General features: G+C 42.9%; 1 protein-coding gene across 4 annotated transcripts in view; it reads left to right on the top strand.

The window, feature by feature from the left end:
- NBAS (NBAS subunit of NRZ tethering complex) overlaps positions 1-20,310 on the top strand; it is a 366,039-nt gene that overhangs the window by 259,080 nt on the left and 86,649 nt on the right. For all 4 annotated transcript variants that reach the window (XM_040496113.1, XM_040496112.1, XM_040496111.1 and 1 more), the window contains 3 exons: positions 1,384-1,494; positions 9,477-9,727; positions 10,822-11,156. In XM_040496113.1, the coding sequence (XP_040352047.1) occupies positions 1,384-1,494; positions 9,477-9,727; positions 10,822-11,156 (697 nt within the window). The remainder of the gene's footprint in view (positions 1-1,383; positions 1,495-9,476; positions 9,728-10,821; positions 11,157-20,310) is intronic.

Raw genomic sequence — 20,310 nt, 5'->3', positions numbered from 1 at the left:
CTAGTACTTCACGCAGTGACAGACTTATTCCAGCCCTGGGCCTGTGTTTTACAGTCCACATACACAGAGTGGTTTTTACATTTTTAAAGGTTTGTGGAAAAACAAGAATTTAAAAAAATAATAAAAAGAAGAATTTTCTACAGAGACCGTATGGCCGCGAAGCCTAAAAGATTTACCGTCTTGCTGTTCACAGATGTTTACCAACTGTGGGCTAATCAAACATAGAAGTAAACGTCCTGTTTTTCTCAGTTAGCATGTATATAGTCTTAGCAATATCCCTTAATAAGAACAGATATTTCATTTCTATTCCTGTGGTTCTGTCCACCAATCTTCCAAACGAGAATTTCATCCTTAGAATTTCTCTGTTTCTAGGAAATAGAGGTGCTGCCATAGTCTTTGCAGAATGGCCTTCATGGTGGGTGCTGGGGCCCAGAATTCTTCATAAACCTACAAGGTCTCAAGTCTGGTGACCCCATGCCCTGGTTTAAACCTTCCTCTGGCTCTCCACTGGCGGTAGGATAAGGTGCAGGTCCCTTGGCAGGAACCCCTCCTGCCCCACCCCCCATGCCTTCTCTCTCAGAAGCCCTCTGGCTCTTCTCTCTCGTAACTACCTTCCCTCAGTTCTGCTTTTTTATCCTCCAGGCTTCAGCTCAAATCGGTCACTCCCTCATCTCTGCTGTCAGTATTTAAAGTCCTCTGGGATCCCCGCCGCCCCCCGGCGCCCCCCCCCCCCACCCGTTGTATTTGGTTCCTGGTTGACATCTCACATCCTCCACTAGGCTGTGAGTTCCTCAAGAAATGTCTTGTTTGTCTTTGTGTCCCATGTAGCTAGCACAATACCTGATACAGTCTGGAAAACAAACATTTGTTGAGTGACTGTGCTTTCTCAGATACATGCCTGTAGGGCAGGGATACATTTCCTTTGCACTGTTGTTGGCCTGTAGGCTCTGGTGTCTGTACCAGAATTTTTTGACCTCCGTACATTTTGGACTGGATAATGCCTTGGAGAGCCGTCTGTGCCTTGCGGGAAGTTCGACAGCATCCCTGTCCTTTCCCCGCTCAGATGCCAGTAGCGTTGTCCTCCTCCTCTCCTGCCATGATAATCAGACACTGTCAGATGTCCCCTGGGGGACAGAATCCCCCTCGGTGGAGAACCACCGTTCTGGACAGTTCCTTGGTCAGTTGCAGTGCACCGCGGTGAGAAAGGAGCATTAACATGCCTGGGAAGTACGTTTCCTGAATTGCTGTGAAATGTCTTTTTAAGGCCCGTGCCGGCTGCACCCCTTGCAGCTGGAGAGAGTCCTAATGAACAGTTTCGTTGCTGATTAAGGGTAATGTGTTTCTCTTCTTTCCCTTCCCTGTGGCTGATGGACGTTCTTGAAGAACACTTGAGGAGAACGTCTACGGCATTGCCCTTTCTCTGGCACAGCGTTACAGTGTCTCCCGCTGGGAAGTTCTCATGACGCATTTGGAGTTCCTGTTCACGGACAGCGGGTAAGCGCACGGTTCAGATGTACGTTTAGTTCCGTGTCTGTCTTTTCTCAGTTCTATTGTAGAAGGATCTTGACCTTGTGAAGTGCAATTTCACCTTTCCTTTTGACCTGTAATAGACCAACATCTGTACCTTCTCCCTTTATATGTCTCCTGATACGTCCATATTCCAACAACAGTTTATTAGTTTTTGTTTTTCAGTAATAATAGTCCTGAGTCACTGTAATGTTGGTGTGTTTATTCAGAGGTTTCTTTTGTTTGTTTGTTTGCTTTTATTGAGAATCTACCGTGTACCAGGAACAGTGTTGATACTCAGGTTACAGTGGTCAGCAAACACTGGCATCCCAGCTGTCTTGGAACCTGTAGTCTAGTGTGGGCGACAGATTATAATTGGATGATGCTAAACAAATGACCACACGGGTGATAGTCTTGTCTGTGATAAATATTGCACTGCACCGTTTTTAAAGTCCAGTAATAGGTTCAAATAAATGTTTGTTGTGCACATTGGCATTTAAAAAATATCTTGGCATTTTATTAAATATCTTTTTCCTTTCATTGAATGTTACATAAAAGGGTATCATATCTATATAAGCAGGATTGGTCCATTGGTCTGAATTTATTATAAATTATCAGGCAATCTAGTAATGTGCAAGACTGTTCACAGCATATCATTATACCTGATAGCAGTGTGATTATGGAGACGCACAGCAATTACAAAAGCAGGAAATCATTACCGCCTGGCATCATTACTTGTGAGTGACAAAACACCTAATATTGATTTAGCAAGTGGTGTTTGGTGCCCCTCATCCCTTACTTAAAAGATGTGGTTCGCCTTACTGTTTAATCACACTTGGTAACACAGGCATTTGAAACCAGCCTTGTTAATAGAAGAGAGATTGCCCGACATTTACTTGTTGAGTCAATGCCTATGAGAAGTTAATAGGTCAGAAAAATAATGTTCCTTTCCTGAAGATTTTTGCTTTTCTGTCCCTTTAAAAAGTCATTTTCCCTGAAAAGTTGATTTTCCTATAATTTTACATTCTCTTTCCTCTTGGTTGAGTTTGGAGATATTCCCTGCCCAGCTCACATACAGAGGGGCCCACACCGTCTTGGGTGAGGCAGCGTTATGCAGTAGAGCATAAGCCCTCAAATCACCGTAGCTGGATCAAATACTGTCAGTCTCTAGCTCTATGTCCCGATGCAAGGTCATTCAGTTCTCGGGAATTTATTTTCCTCAACTCTAAGGGGTAACAAAAATTAAATGACTTCACGGTAAAATATCAAACCTGCACCCCTTTTCACATGACCAGTACATCATTACTGGCAGTTAGTCCTGGAATTTCACTCCTGTGAGAAGGAGATAATCATCGTAAACACCCATACTTGAATTCTTGGTCTCCTTCTTCCCCTTATTTCCCCCGCGCCCCCATTGTTTTCTTCTTAGTCATTGTAAATATCAGTGATGACTTTGGCCACGTGTGCCTGGCGTCCCTTCCAGCTGGCACACCCCGGCTGTTCAGCACTGCAGGGCATGTTCAGCTCCCCATGCTCAGGGCTGATGTATATCTATCACTCACTACAGCCTCGGTGGCCACCTTCACTTCTGGGCTGTTCTGGATGTTTTAGAAGAGGGACGTTTTAGAAGAGACCAGCAGAAATACTTACACCATCAACTACCAGTGTACGTGTGGCTTAGCATGAGGGCACGGGTTTTGGAGTCTGGCCACATTTGGTCCACATCTGCTGCCCATAACCCCAACTATGTAGCTGTGAGCAAGCCTCTTAATCCTCTTGAGTCATTGTTTCCTCAGTGATCCGACCATTATCCTTACCTTGTAAGGTTCTAAAGGTAAGAGAGGATCTGTGGAAGGTATATAGCCTGGCCGCTCTGTCATACTGTTGCATTCATTATTCCTGTTCTTATTCTTGTCAGTTCTGCTGACTCTGTGAGCATCTTTAAGTTTTGGACACAAGATCATTTTTAAAATACCAGAGGATGCTTCTAGACGATTGAATAGTACCACATTTGTTCACTCACTACATATTATTATTTTTATAGTGTCTTCCTATTCTAAGCTTAGGTTTAAGTGCTGAATGAGACAGACACATTATTACCTTCACAAAGCTTATATTGCAATAGGGGAGATGTGCCCACTGTCAACACACACACACACACACACACACACGCACGCACTTGAAAATAGCCAAAAAGTAAATTGCTAGTCCTAGTAAGTACCATAAAGGAAGTGCACAAGTTGTAGATAGCAGTCTAGGCAGAGGGAACGGGTTCTGGAGCAGGAAAGATCTTGGTATTTTGCATAACTAAAGGAAAACCATTGTGGCTGGAGCATATGGCACCTTAGCACAGGAGAACTAAGTAGGGGCCAGAACTCTGTTCGGGTATCATCCTTGGTGACACTCTGCATTGTTTCCCTTCTTAATTAAACAGCAGGTCTGAAGGCCTGCATCCTGCATTTTCATTTCACTCTGATAGCCACCTTTGAATCACCAGGTGATTACCCAAATGTCAGAGGTCACGATACTGTCTTCTCAGTCTCCTTTAGAGGCGTGGCAAGGGGCCCCCTGGCACATGGAACCTGCCTGCACTCTTCTATTTTTCACAATCAGTTTCATATTCTTTGGTAGGATTCTTTTGTTCTCAGGTACAGGGATGAACCAGCGCAAGTTCTAGCTGTGGGAGGATGAATAAACTGTAAGGCATCTGTCTCTTTCTGAATTGAAACAGAAGATACACGGGACTTGTGTCCCAGGATTGCTGCTGCTCAGAGGCAGAATTGTGTCCACACGGCCACACTGTAAAGGATTCTAAATCCTGGTCTTTTCTCTGTCTCCTCCCTTAAGGAAGCCTGGCTTGGTTGAGGAGTTAGTGTGAGAATAGTTAGTGTATAGAGAGAGGATTTAAGGTAGCTCGGCTTACTAAAAGTAGCTCATAACATTGAAAATTAGGATAAAATAAAAACTCAGGACCAGGAAAAAAAATCCATATTAGAGTAGGAAGTTTGAATATAGATATTCAGGTCATAGGCCTTCTGTAGTCGTTAAATTTGGTTTTGATCTTTCTTTTGGCCTAAGGGCGGGGGGGTTGTGGATCATGACCCACACTCTGATTTGCATTGTGCCTAAGAAGAAACCTGCCATTCCTAAGAGTGGAAGAACTGATTACCACCATTACCAAAATGGAAGCCGTTCCTTCCATACATCCGCAACCTTCCTTTCCATGTTGTGACCATTAAGGCCACTTCTCTCCCAAACTGTCAAAAGCTCCTGACACTGGCATAAAATGTAAGCAAGACAATGCACTTTGGCTTGTTTCCATCTGGTGGACAGTGCTCAGACTCTGAATCCTGGGTTCAAACTCTGGCTCTGTCACTTCCTACTAAAGTGTTCTTGCCAGGTAGACACGTTGCTTCAGCCCTGTATGTATGCCTAGGTTTCCTTGTCTGCAAAATGAGTTTTCTCATTCCATTTGACAAAACTGCTGTGAGATTTCAGAGATTTATACAAAATACCTGACATGTGGTAGGTGCTCAAAAAACAGCTGTTGTTAATTCTGGAAACAGATCATATACACCAAACCCATCCTGTGACCAGTATTAGCCCAACGTTGTACATCTTATCTTTGAATAGTTATTTTTCAAGTCAACATTAATTATAAGGTATCTGCTTTGTGAGAAATAAATGAGCTGACATGGCACTTAACATCTAAATGCTCAGTAAATGGTACCTGTTCATCTATTTCTGTGCTGTGGTGTTTTTGAAAATATTTTTTTTGTTAGGTAATAATATGAGACTATATAAACCAGTGAGAATCTAAGGTGTCAGGATTGTCATTGTAGAGGAGACGAAGCCTATTCTCATGGCCTGCCCCATCGTGCTCTGTTCATATACAACATTCCGCAGAGGATCTGAGTAGTTATATGACAAGAAATAGACAGAGATGCTCATTATTGGTCATCCCATCAACTGTGTAGGTGAACTTGTAAAATTAAATTCCATTTTTCGGTTTACAAAGACTTGGCCAAAATGTTGGCAAAACTGAAAAATGCCACGGCTATTTTGACCTTATTTTCTCTTTGTAGTCCCACGTGCAACTGTCAGGCAGCATTGCACATCAAGTCGGCCACGTCAAGTTCAATCTGAGCATTTGTGTGGTGAATACCTTGGATTGTTTCCCTCAGGTCAGAGTAGTTATAACTTAGAGGGTAGAATTGTCTCTTTGCGCAGACATCAGTGGAGGAACCCTGTTCGCTCATGATCAGGGTCATGAATTTGGACCCATATGTCTTTAAACTTTTAGGATTAGTCTTTGGCGGAAATGCCTGGAAGTTAGTACATCTGGACTGTGTGAAGCCATATCCCCATCCCTTTGTCTCTGCCTTTCCCAGCGGCCGTCTGCCTTCTCCTGTCCCACTGTCCTTTTTCCTTCCTTTCCTCTTCTCGGTATTGTTCAGACAGGTAATAGAACTTTATTATCAATCAGTCTCAGACTGAGTAAAGAAAAACATATTTAAATAAATTTGTTTTCCTATTTGAATATAAGTTCTTTCAATACAGGCTGTTCTTGAATCACGTTTTTGGGTGATTGACAACTTGAAGCCATTACAGAACACTAATCAAAGGATTACAGCTATTAATTTATTCCTTGTGCACCGGGTACAACTCATGCTAGTTTCTTCCTTTAGTTAATCTCTGAAAGCTAAATATGCATTATATATATAAGCTGCTTTATGGCTAAAACTAGGCTCAAGATAAAGCACTTAAACTGTTTTCAAGGGTAATCATTAATTTGATTAGTGAAAAGTCCATAGTGGTTTCATGGTATTTCTTCCTATTCTCTTGAATGTGGGTTCTTTGGAATTGTTTTCCAAGCAGAGTTTTCATTTCTTGTTCCAAAGGGAAGAGAACAGCTTCTTTCAATGGAAACTATTAAAATGGGTTATTGATTACTGGCGTCTATAAAAGATCTTAGCACATTGTAATTTACTGAAGAGGCAGGTTTTGGCATTTAATCATGTATCACTAAAGGTATTCCAAGATAAGTAGGTAAAATTGACAAGATAAGTAGGTAAAATTGCACATCAGACAAACCGAATTGTAGGCACAGAAGAATAAGTGGGTGGGCAAAGGGGAAAGTCGTGTTGGTTAGGAGAGACGATATTCAGAATGAAGCCAATCACCAGTGAACTAAAACTGTTAGGGCTTAATCACTGGCCACTTTGTAGATGAGTCTATCTCAAGTATTCTGTTTATCAGGGTGTTAAGAATGAAGTATGACAGGAGAACTCTTTGAGAGTATTGCCGCTGGGAGAGAGAACTAATGTGCATTACAGAAAAACTCCTGTTTTTGACATGGTTGGTACTGCAGACACTTGACCTTCATTAGTCAAAGGCTACTTTGTGATGAGCTGAGCAGAACACACGCCAAGTCCAAACAGATGTGGACCCTTTGTCTTAAGCGGGTCGCTTAACCTCTCTGATGGCAGTTTCTCGTCTGTAGGTTGGTAATTACTTAGATTTCACTTGCCTCGCTTAGGAATCAGCCTAAGAAGTGCACGTGTGTTCCCCTCCCCCCTCCATCGGCATGCTGTTCTGCCTGCAAGTTTTCATCCATATGACCTGTCTTCATGGGGTTACACGGTTTGCTGTTTACTGCAGACTTCGTTTTACAAATTATGCAGAAACATCAGAAATTCTGTGAATCGCTTTCATACGCGACGGTGCGTACAGTATATTTCAGAGGTGACATTGCATACTTTGAATAGTGATACTATCAAGGTTGCTTTCTGACCAGCCATTCATTTATACTCATTTGTTGTACAGACCTTGTGCTTTCTTGTCTCGATACCTCTGTTAAACTCTCTTTGCTTCATTCCTTTTTTCAGTGCCAAGCTCAAGTGCTTCCTTCAGTAAGCCTTCTGTTAACATTGACATTTATCTCCTCTCAAGATACAGCTTTAGTGATCCTACTGTTAATTAGAATATGGTCGTGTGTTCTTAAGTATTTAGAACTCCAACTAGCTTTTCAAACTGCTGGATAGAGCTCTGTGTTGTCAATCTTTTTTTTTTTCTTTTAAGTTTATTTATTTATTTTGAGAGACAGGGAGAGAGAGAGAATCCCAGCCAAGCTCCACGCTGGAAGTGTGGCTCAAACCCAGGAGCCGTGAGATCATAACCTGAGCTGAAAGCAACAGTTGGACGCTTAACCGACTCAGCCACCCAGGCGCCACTGTTGTAAATCTTTATACTCTCCCCCCACGATGAGCAGGGTGCCTGGTCCCTGGAGGACACCGACGTTTTGTTCATCCACCCATCTGTTTGGCATTCATAAGACACATGTTGAATGTTTCCTTTTTACCACACACTGGTGTTTAGAACTGAGAAACTAAAGATGAAGATATGGTATCGTCTTTTCCATCAAGTGGTACATAGCCTAGTGAGGGAGACAGACAAGGTAATGAAAAGTTACAGCACGTTATGAGTGCTAGAAGAGAAGGATGCTCAGGGGCGCCTGGGTGGCGCAGTCGGTTAAGCGTCCGACTTCAGCCAGGTCACGATCTCATGGTCCGTGAGTTTGAGCCCCGCGTCGGGCTCTGGGCTGATGGCTCAGAGCCTGGAGCCTGTTTCCGATTCTGTGTCTCCCTCTCTCTCTGCCCCTCCCCCGTTCATGCTCTGTCTCTCTCTGTCCCAAAAATAAATAAATGTTGGAAAAAAAAAATTTAAAAAGAAAAAAAAAAAAGAAGAAAAGGATGCTCAGAGGAGGCAGTCGGGGACATTTTTATAGATGTTTGAACTATGTCTTAATAGAAAAACAGAGTTTCTCGAGAAGTGACAGTTAAAAGAGTATTTAAAAAAATTACTTGATATTTTCACTTTATGGATTGCTGCTGGTATCCCAAGTATCATCACACCCTTATAAAAATTTCAAAACATAATTTGTATTAACTTTATGTCCTTAAACCAAAAAACATGTCTTGGCATTTCCTAAAAGTGGGAATTCCATTAAATAGGGCATCATATTTCAGAGATGCTGCTTTTCAATTGTATGTGATCTAACTTTGATTCCAGCAGAAATCTCCCTGGCACCCCTCGCATCCTTTGTATGCTACTGCTGAATGCCCCGGAGACTGGACATTTCTATGAGTGCTGACTTACTCTGCACGGGGCATCAGGGTTACAGCGGGCTGGAGGCATTATGTTCTGTCCGGGGAGAAGCCAAGACCAAAATTAAGTCTTCCCCTTTACCCCCAGAAATAAAAACTGATTGACCAAACTAAGACTCCTTAAAAATTGTTTGCAGTACTTTAACCTTAAATGACCTTTTTTTTATTACATTATAAAGACATCTAAATCATGGTGAAAATACCAAGAAGTGTGTTCATTCTAATGGCATTCATTACCACAGATAAGTCAAGTGAACATATCTGTTCTTTCCCATTTTAATTCTCTTTGAACACAGTATCAAATTTGGGTGTATTGAATAGCAGTTTGGGGCTCTTGGGTGTAAAACTTATATGCCTCAAAGTTGGAGTTGTTTCTTCTCCCCCACCATTTCCTAAATTCCTGAAATAATAAGGTTGTTTACATTTCTATAATGAAGCTCAGATTTTAAGTGTTTCTTGTGACATGAATAAATAATGCATAACGGAAGCTGACAAGTCTGGGTTCATCTCCTGGATGTTAAGCGTTGGGTGACTCTCCCATCTGAAGGAATGTGAACCCTACTTCACAGGGTTGCTGTGACCCATATGAGAGAACGTGAAAGTTGTATAATAGTAAGCATTTAACACTCCTATTTGCCCTTATATAAACAGCCCACATTCTGGTGGTTTGCTGAAATTGATTGACAAGAAGAAGGGACTTGTAAGAAGCAGCCTGTCTTTTTCAGTCAGGGGGAAAAAAAACAACAACAAATTGTTTACTAAAGGGACCAAATCTTGACACAATTTCTTTCTCCTTAATTTCAGTTTGTCCACAGTAGAAATTGAAAATCGAGCCCAAGCCCTTCATCTCTTTGAGACTTTGAAGACTGATCCTGAAGCCTTTCACAAGCACATGGTCAAGTATATTTACCCTGCTATAGGTGGCTTTGATCACGAAAGGTTGCTATATTATTTCTCTCTTCTGGAAAGCTGTGGCTGTGCAGATTTGGGGCAATATGCCATTAAGCCAGAAACGCACATTCGGCTGCTGAAGAAATTTAAGGTCGTTGCTGCAGGTAAGACGATCCTTTCCCTGCTTGAACTCATTCTTTAAACTAAAGCCAGGAATTAATTTTTTTTGTGCACAGTCATGTTTGTGCATTTTGTGACTGGCAGAGATCAGAAATCACAGGATCTGATGCTAATTGACTTTAGTTATTATCTTTGCAACTCCTTTACTTACTGTTTAAGGAATTAAATACCAAAGAAACTACAAGAGACCTATGGAAAGTCACACATTGACTTTGTCTTGCAGTAGGCCTGGTGCTGAGATCTGGAGTTTTTGACTAATCCTCCAGAGGTCTGTTCCCTACTCCCAGTGGTTCTATTTTATCTATAGAAAGGACAGGGCTGGGACACTTCACATTTGGCAATTTGGCCGAATTTCACCTCACTGGAGACTCTGTGTTTTAAGGATGTGTGAAACCCTTAAAATAAGAGCATTTGTACCTTTGATAAATGGTGGCAGTCTTTGGAATGCTATCCCTGTCTCTCTAAGCTCCTAACTAAGACATTAAACACATTAATACCTCTCCAGTCTGTATGATACTTTATAATTTACTTTGAAATCTATATTCATTCAATACTTAAAACAGTTGTGAGAATTTATTTCAGTCTGTCAGTGGTTTACCGAGTAACCAAATTAGAAGCTGGACCAGATGCAAGAAAAGGAGCAAAATTGCATCCCTGCCTACAGGTAGTTGATGGGATGGCAGATGAACTATGGGGAAATAGAATGCAGTGCGATGAGCATGCTGGTCAAAGGAAATATAGGTGCCGTGGAAGGATGTAGAAGGATGGAGGAAGCCAGAGGATAAGCCCTCTCCAGCGTGCACGCCAGGAAACCTGAGGCACGCGGAAGCAGGTGGCCTGTGGAGGACCGCACAGCTGACCGCCTCGCAGGCTGGGACAGGAGCTCACATCTTCTGATCTCTGTAATCGACAGAATATCTCTTATAAATTGGTAGATAAAATTTTCCCTTCAGCAGTCCAGAGGGCTGTGTGCGTGTGTGTGTGTGTGTGTGTGTGTGTGTGTGTGTGTGTGTGTGAAAGCTCCTGTATGTTTATGTTGGAAAGAACCCACTCCCTTTTTTTCTTTTCGTTCCATTAGGTCTTAATTACAAAAAGCTGACCGATGACAGCACGAATCCTCTTGAAGCCCTGGAGCCAGTTCTTTCAAGTCAAAATATCTTATCTATTTCCAAACTTGTTCCCAAAATCCCCGCAAAGGGTGGACACATGCTTTCCCCGAGCTCTCTGTACGCCATCTGGCTGCAGAAGCTGTTCTGGACTGGAGACCCGCACCTCATTAAACAAGTCCCGGAGTCCTCACCCGAGTGGCTCCGCGCCTATGACGTCTGCGTGAAGTACTTTGATCGCCTCCACCCGGGCGACCTCCTCACGGTGGTGGATGCCATTACATTTTCTCCGAAAGCTGTGACCAAGGTAACTGAAAAGATCGTTGAAAGTGCATTGAATGCTGTAGAAGAAACCAAAATGGCTCTTAAATCCAGTAGATTGTTTTTATTTCCATTCTTGGGATGGAGAATACTTAACATGTTTGACGTTTTCGTTTCTTGCTAAGCGCGAGATGTTCTAATTGGGAAATCATTTTCTTCTGTCACAGATGTGCAAGTAGTCTAAATCTGACTTGACTCTTTCTGACTCACGTGTGCGTCTTGTACACGTTACAGTTCTCCTGTGTCACAGTGAATACGCCGCCTTGTTCTTTCCAGTTGCGAAGCGGGAAGCACGTCCAGTGCCCCGCCCACATTACCTGCTTTCAGTGGCAGGCCGACAGCTCAGCTGTGGTGAAATCGAGCCCCTAAAAATTTTTGCATGAATTCCATGTAGCGTATGACTTGGTGATGGAATTATCCACGGAAGTCTCTGTAGACATTTTCTAATGTCTGCTCCACGCTTAGGTCTGAGCACCTTTAACTGGACTCCCAATTCCTGCTCTGGATCCTTCAACAATACCTAGTTTCATACAGAGTAAATAATGTGAGTCCTTCTCCTTCTCTTCCTGCCGTCTCGGGACCTTACTGTAAACCAAAATTCTCGCTGTTTGGTGGCGGGGAATGTCTCTCCCGAAAACACCTCCCACCTCTGGTCTCAACTGCTGAGCTCTGTTGCCTTTGGAACTTTTTCCTCCTCTGCTTGCCGGTCTTTGCTGCTGCTCTCCCCGTCTCCAAGCTGGCAAGTCTACCCAGTACCCTATCACAAGTATTTTTAAACTTTTTTTTTTTTAAAGTTTATTTATTTTGAGAGTGAGAGTGAGCAGGGTAGGGACAGATAGAGAGGGAGAGAGAGAATCCCAAGCCTGATGCAGGGCTCGATCCCACAAACCATGAGATCAAGACCTGAGCAGAAATCAAGAGTCGGGCACTTAAGACTGAACCATCCAGGTGCCCCACTATCGCGAGTACTTTTTTTTTTTTCCTTTTGGAAAAAAGAGAGTTTTGGAGATACAGTTCTTTTGAATCTCTTTTGGAGATGCATCCTTTTTTTTTTATATTACAAGTATTTTTCATGTGGCTTAGCCTGAAAATTGAGTGTAAAGGCTAAGAATTCAAGTCATTCATTTGGAGGTTGATACAGGTAGAGGTTCAAGCATCTGTGGGGAATTCTAGTTCTAACTAACTTATTCGATTAACAGTTGTGGATGGAACCAAGGACTTCATCACTGACTATTAGAACTCAAGAACTTTCGTTAATAACTTGGTTTAAAATTTTGCAAGCACTGCAGGGACGCCTGGGTGGCTCAGTTGGTTAAGCGTCCGACTTCAGCTCAGGTCATGATCTCACGGTTTGCGAGTTCGAGCCCCATATTGGGCTCTGTGCTGACAGCTCAGAGCCTGGAGCCTGCTTTGGATTCTGCGTCTCCCTCTCTCTGCCCCTCCCCTGCTCACATTTTCTCTCTTTCTCTCTCAAAAATAAACAAACGTTAAAATAAAGAAATTTTACAAGCACTGCTACGAAAAGGAAATGATCGTTTTTGTTGTTTCCAAGGAAGCAACTAAAAATGATTTTAAGGGAAGATAGCCTCATATATTTGAAAAGAGTACGTGTTTCAAGTCCTTTGAACCTGGTTTTGAACTTTGAACCAGCAACTTAATACCTCTGTGGTTTAGACTGAGGAATCTGGTAGACCTCTCCCTCCTTGTGGCTGAGTAATCTGTGGTACAGATATATTATTACCCCCATTTTGACAGGTGAGGAAAGTGAGGCCTACAGAGTTAATTTGGTAATAGAGGAGCCACAGCGTGAAGTCGAGAAGGCTTTTTTCCAGAGTCCTTGCTCTTAACCCCCGAACTGTACTGTATGTGAGGAGCCCTGGAACCAGCAGCTAGAGTCAAGGGCCTGGGGCCATTGTAGGAGCTGTAGGGGAGCAGGGCCTAGAGAACCCCAGGGACATTCAGTCCAAGTGGAGTAGCCTGTCCTGGGATGTGCCCGGAGCAGGGCTGAGTCTGAACAAAGAAGGGTGGGCAGGAACCTGGCAAGTATGGGAAAAAAGCAAGAGTCCAGCAAACGTGGGTTTGGAATCTCCCGGAACGAGAAGAGGGTTGGAGTCCAAGGAAGTACACATGCAGGGAAGGGAAGGAACCAAGTGGGGAGTTGAGGTGCAAGGAAAAGGCTCCAGAGGTGGGACCATGAACTGGCTACAGGAGCTGGACAAGCAAACAGACCAGGCAGGAAGCCAGGAAGATGGGGGGGGGGGGGGGGGGGGGGGCTGGGGGGCTCACTCTAAGGCCGTTTCTTTCCCCTCAGCCTGATGTGGGTTTTCAATGCTTTATGTGAGGGCAGGACAAAGAGTAGCATGCCATCGCCAAGGCCATGTGCTAATTGTGAGTATGTGTATGGAAGGGGACAGATGAGTCTAGATTTCCAGCAGCAGTGATTTACTCAGGATTAAACGTAAGACGTGGACATAGAATCCACTCTGAATTTGAGCTGTTATTTCTGATGTTTCAAGTCCGATGATTTTCGGTTACAGCACATTCTCCAACCACCTGAAAACGTATGACCCAATTGTTTGTGCACACATGCGCACTTTTCCTGAGGAGAACGTGTCTGGCTGACCCAGTAAAGAGTGAGTCAATAACTATGGCATTGCTTTCTCTCCATTCAGATGGTGTCATCCTTAGCAAGATACCCTTGTGTAGTCAACTATCTCGGGGCGCCTGGCTGGTTCAGTAGGAAAGAGCATGTGACTCTTGATCTTGGGGTTATGGGTTTGAGCCCCACATTGGGGATAGAGATTGCTTAAATAAATATAAAAAAAGAGATGGTTTTCTACTAAGTCAGGCAAGCTATAGGAAAATGAGAGAGAAGCATTTAAAATTAATTTTACGTCTTTGGTCTAGCTGTTTTTCCTCATGTTATTAATTGGCAAGCTTTCAGTTTTCCTTTGAGAGAGGAAAAGTATAAAGTTTAGGTACAGTGCTTGCTTGAAGTCCCACAGTACTGTGCCAGAGAGAGAGAGACAGAGACAGAGAGCGAGAGAAATTCAAATTGAAATACAACCCTTACATGTCAGAGGACACGTTTGGAAAAGGAAGTGCAGCTGGATTTGGCCAAATTTGCAAAACACCAGATGTTCCCACAGCTCGTACATGATGTTAAAAATGTAAAATAAGTCTGTGCTGCTCACATGTGGTGTGCGGGTTTCAAATGTGTACCCACGTTTAATTCCAAACCGAACTGTGGAAGGAACTGGTGAGCTAGTTCTAGAGTGTGGGACAAGAGCACGAAGCTGTTGTATAGGTGCTAGAATTCAGACAGGAAGGTCCAGAAGCCTGCACTTTGTACCCTTCCCCCGACACAATAAGCCAGAGAGGGCTGTTTGCCTTCGAGATCATTGTCATTCAGTTGCCATTTGCATTGGCAGAATTTGTGGAAATTCTGGGGAAAATATGCACAAAGTGGTATTATGTCATATAGGCAGAGATTGAATTTTCATGCCATTTGAGGTGATGAATATGCAGAAGCTTCAGAGAACACAAATGTTTAAAGTTCATTTGCTGCAAATCTAAATTGTTTGTTTTTTTGTGGAGTCAGGTAAGAGTTGCTTTCCTATTGCTTTTCCGGTTGAGCAACTAGATACATTTTGTAGAAGGGACAGAGAGCAAGTTAGTGGTTAGAAATCCAGGAAAATGATCAAAGAAACTTCAGTTGGGGTCAAAACACTGTGTGCTTGGTTCAGATGTGATGTGCTAAGACGGGACTTAGGTGCGACCTCAGCCTTCTCCTTACTCCCAGCCTTTTATACCCCCCAACGCACTGGGAATGGCGGGGAGGGTTGCATCCTTAAGTGACGACGTGGGAAATCCTCTGCTCACTTATGAACTGCTGCCCAGGAGCTTGCTAGGACCCTACTTTAAGAGCCCCAGGTAATCACAGAACTAACACAGGCCTTCTGCCTCCTGCCAGGTGCTTCTCTACTTGAAGTTGGATGGACATTGACCACCCTCACCCCACCCTGGTTGCACTCTCTGTTTCAACTCCCACCATTTGTTTCTGATGGAAACATGCTGTCTCCTTTGGGTTAGAGTGGGGGAAAATAGAAAAATAGGTCTGACCTCTGACCCTCAAGCATCATACCTATTGATAATTAAGTTACTGCCCCGTGTGTGTGTGTGTGTGTGTGTGTGTGTGTGTGTGTGTGTGTGAGAAAACACATTTTTTTTCAGGCTCCTTATAGTTTCCACCTTTCGGTTCTGCCTTCTAGAGCTATGGAAACAGCATAAGGGAATCTCTTTTTCATGTTATGATTGTTCCTGAAATAAGCTACCGTTTCTTCCCTCATCCTGTTATCCAGACTATTTGATATACAATCTGGAAGAGTAAATTTGTCTTAAAAACCATGATATGACCTAAAAATAAAATTTACTTCCTAAGGTTTGTCTCAGTGAAAGGCTGCACTGTTGCTGTAACTTCAGGGTCTTTTCACTAAGGACGGAGCACCTTTGTCACTATAAAGAGCAGTCAGTGTCTGAATCCTATGTAAAAATGCTTAGGCAATGCCCAGTACCTAAGTATGTGGCAGATACAGGACTTTCTGATGCACAAATCAAATGCATATTATGTAGATTCAGACTGAATCACTAAGTATTTAGATATCAGCTGTGTGCCATATACAAGGTTAGTTGCCATTGAGAACATCAAGATGTAAATACATTCCTAAGAAAGTTGAAATGTTTTTTTTCTTTTTTACAGTAAAATTGTTATAATTGAGAATTACACTCTTCATGAAATTAGAAATTCTTTGAGGCTAGGGATGCTGCCTTTTATCTACTTCTCCAGTTCCTAGCACAGTATGAAGTAGGAACTCCTTCAGTGTTGTTTAAACAGTTATTATCAAAACTGGTGATGGTAAAACCTTTTGATCTGAGTGCCTTAACATTCTTAAAAATTATTGAAAACTGTAAAAAGAGTTTGTTTATTAAGGATATATCTTTAGATATTTATCATGTTAGAAATTGAAATGAAGAAGTTTTAGAAATATTTATTTAATTCGCTTATAACTACCAATCATCGACCCATTACATGGGTTGACATGAATAGCATATGTTAATGGAAAATAACTGCTTCCAAAAGAAAAAAGATTAATGAAAGACTAACATCATTTTATATTTACATGTCTCACTTAAGAGAACACAGCTAGATTCTTGGGTTTATGCCTTCAGTTTTTGTTGTTTGGGTTGAAGTAAATGAAGAAAACCCAGCCTCACACAGATGCGAGGTTGGAAAGGGAGGAGTGCTTTCATAGCCTGTGAGTTGGCGTGCTCTCCTTTGATCCTACACTGAAACTCCACAAGTGGTAGATTTTGTAAAGGCCAGTTGCAGTGTGGAATCTAAAACCATATCGTTGAACCCTTTGTACTCTGTTACATTAAGACCACTGGTCTATGTTGCACTCTGGGTGTATCTTTTACCCATGTGTGGTTTGTAATATAACGCGTTAGGCCTTTGGAAAATCGTGATCCGTTGAGTTATGCAGATCAACCAGATGTTGATAAATTGCATTATGCAGTATCGACAGTCACATGTACTAATATGAGCACTCCTCTTAGCAGATGAGTCTTTAGGTATCGGAAAGCTGTCAGTCTCACAGTGGTGGATACGAGTTTTCCAAAATTCTAATTTTTTGCTTGACAGCTCAAATTTTATCAGTGGCAACAAATAGTATGAATCGTTTTCCTTGAAGTGACAGGCTAATTTTGTTCACTTTGGAGGAAATGTCTGCGAAATATCCAGGTCTGAACAACCAGAGTTTTCTATTAGTTGTTCTTTTAAGCAAAAATGATCATGCACGCAAAAAGAAACTACTTCAGTTCATAAATCAAACCATCACACAAATGCTTTTTCCTTATTATGCTTTGGTATACAGTGAAATGCTTTGTGTATATATGTGAGTTCACCCAGAATATTAAAAACCCGTGCACTCCATGTTTGAGACTTAATAATATTAGTAATTTTTACTCCTTCATCAAGAACATTCTTGTATGTGGAATTTAAGAAACAAAACAGATGTGGGTGCCTGGGTAATTCAGTCAGTTAAGCGTCTGACTTCGGCTCAAGTCATGGTCTCATGCTTTGTGAGTTCGAGTCCCGTGTTGAGCTCTGTGCTGACAGCTTGTAGCCTGGAGCCTGCTTGGATTCTGTGTCTCCCTGTCTCTCTGTTTCTCCCCCACTCATGCTCTGTCTCTCTCTGTCTCAAAAATAAATATAAACATTAAAAAAAAAAAAAGAAAACAGATGAACATAGGGGAAGGGAAGAAAAAATAAGATAAAAACAGAGAGGGAGACAAACCATAAGAAACTCTTCAATACGGAGAACAAACAGAGTTGATGGAGGGGAGGTGAGTGGGGGGGAGATGGGCTAAATAGGTGATGGGCATTAGGAGGACACTTGCTGGGATGAGCACTGGGTGTTCTATGTAGGTGATGAATCACTGGGTTCTCCTCCTGAAACCAATACTACCCTGTATGTTAACTAACTTGAATTTAAATAAATAAATTTAAAAAAATAAATGTATTAAAAAAGAAGAAGAAGAAGAACACTCTTAAGTGAAACTTCGCCAGCAGAGAACACAGTGACTCTTAGTCCAGTCTGGTGCCACTCCCTTGATTTGTGCTAAGACCCCACACTTTTGTCCACCATTGCCTTTTTACCAACCTATAAATGTCAATACAGTAAAAACTGATAAATAATGTCTTAGAGTCCTAAAAATAATTTTGACTCAGCAGACTCCTTGAAAGAGTCTTGTGGTTTGTGACCCACCCTTTGAGAACCACTATCATAGGTTATTGTTTTTAAAACTACAACTGTCTTTGATACGTATGTGAGAGATCATTTCAGCTTCCTAAATATTTATGATAGAATAATGAAGATTTGTTCTGATAAATGCATAAAGGATTGCCTTAAATTTTCAGTTCCTTAAAAGAGATTACTTTCTTATCAGTGTCCAGATGTGGAGATTCTGTAAATAATTTGAAAATGCAAGATGGAATGTGTGCCTAGAAATGCCATTACACCACCCTTTGAACTTGTGAATTGTGCACTATCAGTTTTCTTTCTTCACAGTTTAGTCTCTAATTTTTCTGATTAGCACATCATCTTTTGTTGTTAATCAAGCTCCGCAGGGAGTTCTCTGGGAGGTGACCGAGAGATGTATCCAAAAGGAGACAGGGCTTGGGTGAGGGGGCGTCTCCTAAGAGACCCTCAACTGTGTTCCCAGGCCAGGGTATCAGATCGGAGAAAAGGTGATTTTTCTGAGGTCTCTTTGCTGCAGTGTTTTTTTTTTTTTTTCAACGTTTATTTATTTTTGCGACAGAGAGAGACAGAGCATGAACGGAGGAGGGGCAGAGAGAGAGGGAGACAGAATCGGAAACAGGCTCCAGGCTCTGAGCCATCAGCCCAGAGCCTGATGCGGGGCTCGAACTCCCGGACCGCGAGATCGTGACCTGGCTGAAGTCGGACGCTTAACCGACTGCGCCACCCAGGCGCCCCTTTGCTGCAGTGTTTGAGGGTGATGCCTAAATATGTTCCTCTACTTCACTAACACCCACTTTAGGATTCAGAAAGCTGAAAGCAAAAACATCCACAATCAATAAGTGTTAATAGCTATTGTTGGAACAGCTGGCATTGGAGAGTGTGGCCTGGGTCTGCGGCCCAATGGCCTCTCTGTCACGTTTACACCTGCGTGAAACTTGACTCCTGAGAGCTGCTCCAGAAGGTCATTCTGTGGATGGGCAGGCCGCAGCCAGGGGGCAGCCACACTCCCCACGGCTTCCAGTCAGCTCCTCTCCTGTGGGGGAGATTATGGAGGGAGAGGGAGAGAGATGCCACAAGGATTCCTCCTGTAGTTTCCTGTCCGTTGTTTGGAGTGAAGTTTTCTCCCTGTCAGGGGAGGATGGGGCACGGGCAGTGGGCTTTTTGTTCCCTTACCTGATTAGGCTTAATCGCAAAAGCTGTTGCCAACAAGGGGAGAAAGGAGTCCGACTTCTTTCAGAACCTGGTCCTGGTGTTCCCACTTCACGAGGCCATTCCTCTCACACAGACGAGTTTCATGCTATGTCTTCCTGAGACCCTTAGTGGCCTTTGCTTCCAGAAGGCTCTGAAATAGATCAGAGGAGCACACTCTTCTGACTCCCTGTAGACAAAACACCAGATTCAGGCATCATTTCCTCTCAGATTTTGCCCGACTGGACTGATAATTAAAACTCCTCAGAAATGAAACAAGGAGTTTAAGCGAGAATAGAAAATACGCCAAGTAATACAGGTCAGCAACTGTAAAATAGTCGCAATTTAAATTCCCAGAGGAAAAACTGACATCCGCAAAATCAAAGCCTCTTGCCCTTTTAGTTAGAGTTCAGTTACATCAAAATACAAAATTCATAAGTTCACAAAGGTAAGGCCCGCGGATGATTTCCCCGGGTTTCTGCTGTCGTAGCCAAAGAGGTCTGACTTAGGCGTTTGGGTAATCGCGGGTTCCTTCAGCAAAATACACTTTCTTTCACTGGAGCAGTGGAGCTTCTTCAGGACATCTGAAGTTACATTAATCCCACCTGCAGTTCTTCATGCACCTCATTTTAAAAATAGAAAAAAAAATCATATCAGCATCAGCTCCATAGCCATGCAACTTAACCAGCCATGAAACAGCCAAGCGAAACATGGTTCTAGAGGCCTGGTTTCAGTTCAATCCGGACACACCTTCCTAGAATGCTGGAGAGCACAGAAGTGGCTCGGTGACACGGGGGGAAGGAGAGTAGACCCGGGAACCCCTCCGGATTTAGCTTTGCCAGGATGCCAGGTGAAGTCAAGCAAGGAGTTGGGTTGAGAAAGTCGCCTGTCTGGAGTTGACTGTGGCATACGTTCACCAGGCGGGAAGGAAAATCACCCATCCGTACTGCCTCCTCTCCGAGATGGATTTACTTTGCATGTCCCTGTTGGTAGTCACCCTGCCTTCCTGCTTCCCGCTGCATCATTTAGGCCCTGCGTTCCTCTCAGTCGAATCCCACCACGGCTGCTGCTGCCATTTTGCTGCAGAGTCCCACGTGTCTCAGAAACCAGGTTCCTGGGGGAGTTTGCCAT

The sequence above is a fragment of the Herpailurus yagouaroundi genome, unplaced genomic scaffold (genome assembly GCF_014898765.1).
Source record: "Herpailurus yagouaroundi ecotype Mexico unplaced genomic scaffold, PumYag 188, whole genome shotgun sequence".
In the NCBI taxonomy this organism is placed as follows: Eukaryota; Metazoa; Chordata; class Mammalia; order Carnivora; family Felidae; genus Herpailurus; species Herpailurus yagouaroundi.
The sequence above is the reverse complement of the archived record's forward strand: the minus strand, read 5'-3'. Positions and strand labels throughout refer to the sequence as shown.